The following is a 6,956-nucleotide window of genomic DNA, read 5'->3' on the forward strand; positions in this document are numbered from 1 at the left end:
CTTCCCTTCTTCTTGTGCCATTTTTTTTTGAGTTCCGATTTACATGTTTGATGATGTCTTGCTTTCTCCTCTGCCTTAGTTCTTGAAGAACCCAACAACAAACAACGAATCTACCCTCAAGAAACTCAAATCAAATGCAGCAGCCATGGCCGCCTTCTTCACCTCGATTCTCTGAACAACACAATAACATTATTCCTTCTTGCCTTCGATTTTTGAAGAAATAAGGGGTAGTTGGGTTCCCTTTGATTGCTGGGGCGTGAATTTGAAGCAAACAATCAACTTCTTGTTCTTCCTTTGAAATAGACGCCCAATTCTTCCTGCAAATTATGGTAATTGTTTTATCTATTCAATTCTTTTGTAAAGCGTAAATTTGTTAGGTTTTGATTGTCGTTGATGCTCAAATTGAAAGTGAAGAGAGCAGCATATCTATTTGGACAATCAGTAATCAAAAAATTTGACTTAAGGTAACCTTCAAAGCCTCATCACTCGTTAATGGACTCACTTGTATTTAATTTGCTGAATTTTGAGGTTTTTTTGGTTTTTCCTGTCCTAACTTTGGCTTCTTGGATATGATCCTGTGGCGTTCAATTAGCTCCATAATTATTGTTTAGAAATCTTTTCCTTTTTCTGGGTAATGACTTAATGTTGAATTTGATGAATATAGGAGTGGTAATTAATTACTTCTTAGTCAATAGTATAATTTTAGTGATGTAATGTAATGAGCAAAAGCTTTAACATACCATCATTTCTGAGTTTAGCTAATCTATGTGGGAAACTATTGTGATATATGATGTATATCGACATCTAGAAAAGATACATATATATGATGCAACTAGTTGATATTTTCATTGCTCCTTATTCATCTGGCTGGAAAAAAAAGGAAATCACTAATGAATAGGATGCCAAGAAGTTAGAATTAGTTTATTTTTAATAAGATTCAAAGAAACATATGAACATTAGTAGAAAGTACAAACTAGTGTGTATATATATATATATATATATATATATATATATATATATATATATATATATATATATATATATATATATATATATGTATATATATATATATATGTATATATATATATATATGTATATATATATATATATGTATATATATATATATATATGTATATATATATATATATATATGTATATATATATATATATATATGTATATATATATATATATATATATATATATATATATATATATATATATATATATATATATATATATATATATATATTATTAATCACTGACTAAAACCATCACTATTAATTATGATCCTCTAAGCTTCCCACTAGTTGTATCTCACACTGCTTTTGATTGACATTAACTCTTGCTTTCATCTTTTGTTAATAATACAAATAAATTTCCATTGTGTTTCAAAAATGTTGGATTACCTTGAACATTGAATTGAAATAAGGCGCCATGTATTGCAATATAACTGTAGGATTGAATACATATTAAGACATTATTAGATGGTATGTTTAAGTATTAAGTATGTAGATATTTGATACGCAAACCATTTTTTCAAATTTTATATTTGAAAATCGTGACTCCCATAGGCAATAAGAATGCTCTTCTTTGCATACCACAATTTATAATAAAGTGCTTGGTGCTAAGGTTCAAGGTCATTGGAGAGACGATTTACATTAGATGCAAAAAGCACTCAAGGGGTACCAATGGTGCAAAAAGAGAAACAAGTGCCTTTTTGCGCATTTATCATATGCTTTCTTTCAATAGCCTCACATTGATGAGGTGCACGTCAAATGCCCTACAATTAGTGAAACAACGTAGGTAATTGTCGATAAAAATCCTTAAAAATGAGCCAAGCTTCAAATGTTTTGAACAGAAGCAGTGAACTACTATTTAGTATAGATGGGTACTTGCTGTGAGTCTGTGAGTATTTTGGTTTCGAAGGTTTCTTTTGGTATATTTTGTCTCAGATTTCTCTTGCGTGTTTTTAAATCAAAAATCAGTTTACAACGAAAATGGGGGACTTGGCTGCTGAGAAGCATGTGCGATATATTATATCAGTTGAAAAGGTCAGATATTTCAGTTCTTTTTAAATGTTTGACTTACTATATCCCTTCTTTTACAATTTTTAGCGTGTCTTGAGATCTTTAATTGATTTTTGAAGTGCAATAATTTGCTACGTGTGCCCTTAGAAGAAGGATGCATTTGAATCGGTAGTCATGGAGCACCTTAGAATGAATGGTGCTTACTGGGGGCTGACAACACTGGATCTTCTCGGAAAGCTTCAAGTTGTGGATCAAGATGAAGTTATTCCATGGGTTATGCAGTGTCAACTTGAATCTGGTTTGTAGGACCTAACCCTGGTTGGTTAATAATACTAACTAAAATTTTGCTCCATTTAATATGTTCTTTCTCTTATACTTAACTGCTAGCTCTGGCAAAGTGTTGTTGGATACTTTAGTTATCTGCTTGATTTAGAGTGTAGGAAAACAATTTTAAGACTAAAAGCTCTTTTTTGGCCCTAGTGAAGAGTAATGATCCTCACATCTTGAACTTCTTAACTGACACAGGACAATACTCTTGTTGTTGAGCTGAATTTAATATTAATGTGTTGTTACATTTCTCCTATTTTGAGCTGAATTAGTGCATTGACAAATATGCAAAAAGCAAATTGGACATTTGAAATGAAACAGGGAGTACTAAAAAGAGATAATTTTGCAATATCAGTTTGCTTTTGATTTATGGACACATTTATTTTGTTAGAGTATCTGTGTGCATTCACATGTTAAAGTGTTAGTTTCCCTTTTACATGTACTGTATGAAAACTTTCTAATTATTAGCACAAATATGAAAAAAGAAAACTCTCACGCATAGATAGATAATACAAGTAGCATTTGAAGCAGTGTGTGCAATAATCCAATTATTAATTAACTCAAAATATACTCAACTAGTAGGGTTGTTAACTCCAAATACTCCCAACTATTCCCCATTCACTCAAAATGCACCCTTATTATTATTAATGTTAGATTTTAAATTTATTTTATTCGAAGTCAATAATCCCAATAGTTGGGTGTATTTTTTGAAATAATTGATAGTTGAGTAGATGAGGAATAGTTGGGTTTAATACTATCAGATTTTCTTATCTTTCAAGCTGTTAGCTAAATAGGTTTACTAAGCTACGCATGAAACTAATGGTCATCTTTGACTCACAATTGCAGTAATAATTCTGAAACAATATAATCTTTATATTTGAAGGAATCATTAAGTCGATTATTTTTTTGAAATATTTTCCGAGACATGGTATGCTTTGATTGCAAGATATATGATTTGTTGAGAAGGTCTTTATAGTTTATAGTATACTATTAGTCCAATTAGAAGTATTGGTGGCTTGTGTTGTAGTTTTAGTTCTAGTCTTTGGCATATGCTTCATGCTATTTTTGAGTTAGAATTGTGATGGTTTGATTGTGAATTTGATGCTAAATTCTAAATGCTTTCCCTATACACGTAATGCTTTTGTTTGTGAATATCATGCTAAATGCTTTGCTTATTACTCAATATTGGGGCTCATTTGATTCTTAATTACTAACAAAATTATTTGGTGTAGGCAATCATATCTTCGTTGGAAATTTTTGGTACTCAATGACAAAGTTGGTGATAGCTACAAGCATTTTGGATGCGCGATGTTTTGGGTTATGAAGTAGCTATATGTGCACTTGTAAATTTTTGGACTTTTTCAAAGTGCCTATCACTTGTAAATTTTTGCATGAAAACTTGTATATGGTAGGAGAATTATTTTGGAAAATTGGTTATCCGATCCGTTACATGTATATGAATTACGTATATTTTTGACACACGATAATATTTGGGACGTGTGATATTTTGGGATACGAATTAATATATAATGATAATCGGTGATATTAGTTTAGTTGGTTATAAATTATTTATTATTTTAATTGTCTAGTTTACATATAGATTGTAGGTTGTTTCAAAAGATAACAAAGTCGTTGCGAAAAATGTGTATATTTTTTGCAACGGTAATAGTTGTTGCTAAAAACATTAATAAAAAATTTTACTTAATTGTTTTCCCTACAGTAAAGTCGTTGCAAAAGATTGACTATCATGTATTGCAACTACTTGAATTGTTGTGAAAAACAGAAATTTAACAACGAAAACAGTTGTAGCTAAAAATGCAGAACATTTGGCAACAAGCTTTTTTGTTGCTAAAAACGTTGGAAGGAATTGCAACGATATTTCTTTTGCAACAATAGATCTCGTTGCAAAAAACAGATACATTTTGCAACCACCATAGTCGTTCCTAAACCTTTAGCTACGGCTGTACCCGCAACAATGGAATTCGTTGCAAAAAACATTTTTAGCAACGAAATCAGATTTTTAGCAACGACTTTTTCTGTTGCTAAAAACAAGTTTTCTTGTAGTGAAAGATCAAGCTTTTAATGAGTTTGTTTCTTACGCTAACAAAATACAAAAATCTACCAATAATCAAATTATTCACATAAGGTCAGATCATGGTAAAAAATTCGAAAATTCAAGTTTCATAAATTATTGCAATGAACATGGATTAAGTTATAACTTTTCGGCACCAAGAACACCACAACAAAATGGTGTAGTTGAAAGAAAAAATAGAACCTTAGAGGAAATGGCTAGAACCATGCTAATTGCTAGCGGTTTACCTAGAAATTATTGGGCCAAGGCTGTTAATACTGCGTGCTATATCTTGAATCGTGTATTAATAAGACCAATCACTTCAAAAACACCTTATGAGTTACTTAAAGGTGTTAAACCAAATATTTCCTATTTTCGTGTGTTTGGATGCAAATGTTTTGTTCATGTGAATGGAAAACAAAATATAGGAAAGTTTGATGATAGAAATGATAAAGTAGTATTTCTTGGCTATTCATTACATAGTAAGGCCTACAGAGTTTATAACAAAAGAACAATGAGCGTAGAAAAATCCGTTCACATTATTTTTGATGAAACTAACTTTTTGTCAAGTGAACAGGATACAAATTATTTTAAGATAGGTCTAGCAAATCAGAAGAATGATGAAGAAGAAATGAAAATGCAAGATCAAGGAACAACAGATGAACAACTGATCCCAAAAGAGGCAGAAAGGAACGATCTTGATCAGGAACAGCCAGTACATCAGAACTAACAGACTGTTCTCAATCCAGTTGTTCCTACAGAAGAGCAAGCTAATCCAGTAGCTGAACAGAATGACGATCAAGCTGATAAACTAGAACATACTACTGTTCCAACAAGAGAATTTGTGCCCAAACCTTGGAAATATCAAAGTTATCGTCCTCTTGATTTGATTATAAGTGATTTGAATAAAGAAACACAAACTAGATCTCAAATGAGAAACTTTTGTGCACACTTTGCGTTCCTATCAACACTTGAACCCAAAAATCACGAAGAAGCTCTAAAGGATTTCGAATGGATCGTAGCCATGCAAGAAGAATTGAATGAAGAAATAAAGTATGGCATTGGGAACTCAAACCAAAACACAAAAAGGTAATTGGTTTGAAATGGGTATTTCGGAACAAACTAAATGAGCATGGAATAATTGTAAGAAACAAAGCAAGGCTCGTGGTCAAAGGGTACAATCAACAAGAAGGTATTCATTATACAGAGACATTTGCATCGGTAGCAAGGTTAAAGGCTATAAGAATTTTAATTTCTTTTGCTGCTTTTATGAACTTTAAATTATATCAAATGGATGTGAAATGTGCTTTCTTAAATGGATTTCTTGATTAAGAAGTTTTTGTTGAACAACCCCATGGCTTTGAAAATACCTCTTGTCTTGATCATGTCTACAAGCTTGATAAAGCTCTTTATGGCCTGAAACAAGCTCCTAGGCAATGGTATGAAAGACTGTCAAAGTTCTTGATTCAAAATGATTTTGTTAGAGGTAAAATTGACAAAACCTTATTCTTTAAGAATAAAGGTTCTGATATTTTAATTGTTCAAATATATGTTGATGATATTATTTTTAGAGCCACCAATGAACTGTTGTGTAAAGAATTTGCTAACCTAATGAGTAATGAATTTGAAATGAGTATGATGGGAGAACTAAACTTCTTTCTCGGGTTACAAATTAAACAAACAGCTAATGGTATCTTTATTCACCAACAAAAATATATAAAAGAACTTCTCAAGAAATATGGCTTGAATAATGCTAAAACCAACAATACACCTATGGCTACAAATGTTAGATTAGATGAAGACCCAAATGGAACAAATATTGATCAAACTATGTATAGAGGCATGATTGGCTTTTTATTATATCTAACTGCTAGTAGACCTGATATTGCTTTCAATGTTGGCTTATGTGCTAGATTTCAATCCAATCCTAAAGAATCACATTTCAATGCAGTAAAACGAATTTTAAGATAATTGAAGGGAACAGATGACTTGTCCCTATTTTACCCTAAAAATGATGTCTATGACTTGAAAGGTTTTAGTGATGCATATTATGCAGGAGAGCTCGTGAACAGAAAAAGTACTTCAGGTATGGTACAATTTCTTGGCTCATGTTTAGTTTCATGGTGTTCCAAGAAATAAAACACTGTTGCATTATCCACTGCCGAAGCTGAATATGTAGCAGCAGCAACTTGTTGTTCCCAAATGCTTTGGATAAAACAGCAGCTAAGAGATTTTGGTATTAAGTTTGAATGTGTTCCTATTTATTGTGATAATACTAGTGCCATATGCATATCAAAAGATCCAGTGCATCATTCTAGGGTTAAACACATTCATATAAGACATCATTTACTTAAGGACAACATTGAAAATAAAAATATAATAGTCAAGCATGTTAACACTAATGAGCAAGTTGCAGATATCATGACTAAACCACTTCCAAGGGAACAGTATGAAAACATGAGATTGGAACTTGGTATGATCAAGCTCCACTAAGATCAATGGCAAGAATTCTCCTTGCAACTTCAAATTG

At 31.5% G+C, this 6,956-nt stretch overlaps 1 protein-coding gene across 3 annotated transcripts; it reads left to right on the top strand.

Moving 5' to 3' along the window:
• Positions 1-225: 225 nt before the first annotated feature.
• On the top strand, positions 226-4,021 carry LOC130796794 (geranylgeranyl transferase type-2 subunit beta 1-like). 3 transcript variants are annotated; one of them, XM_057659191.1, is made up of 4 exons: positions 226-329; positions 1,987-2,052; positions 2,176-2,326; positions 3,588-4,021. In XM_057659191.1, the coding sequence occupies exons 1-4, from the start codon at positions 327-329 to the stop codon at positions 3,677-3,679; spliced, it is 312 nt and encodes a 103-aa protein (XP_057515174.1). In that variant the 5' UTR covers positions 226-326; the 3' UTR covers positions 3,680-4,021. The 3 variants fall into 3 exon arrangements, 2 of the variants coding, with proteins under 2 accessions (XP_057515174.1, XP_057515175.1); XR_009038753.1 differs by lacking the exon at positions 226-329 and having other exon boundaries at positions 1,816-2,052; positions 2,148-2,326; positions 3,588-4,019; XM_057659192.1 differs by lacking the exon at positions 226-329 and having other exon boundaries at positions 1,816-2,052; positions 3,588-4,020.
• The last annotated feature ends 2,935 nt before the right edge of the window (positions 4,022-6,956 follow it).

The sequence above is a fragment of the Amaranthus tricolor genome, chromosome 12 (assembly GCF_026212465.1).
Source record: "Amaranthus tricolor cultivar Red isolate AtriRed21 chromosome 12, ASM2621246v1, whole genome shotgun sequence".
Taxonomy (NCBI): domain Eukaryota; kingdom Viridiplantae; phylum Streptophyta; class Magnoliopsida; order Caryophyllales; family Amaranthaceae; genus Amaranthus; species Amaranthus tricolor.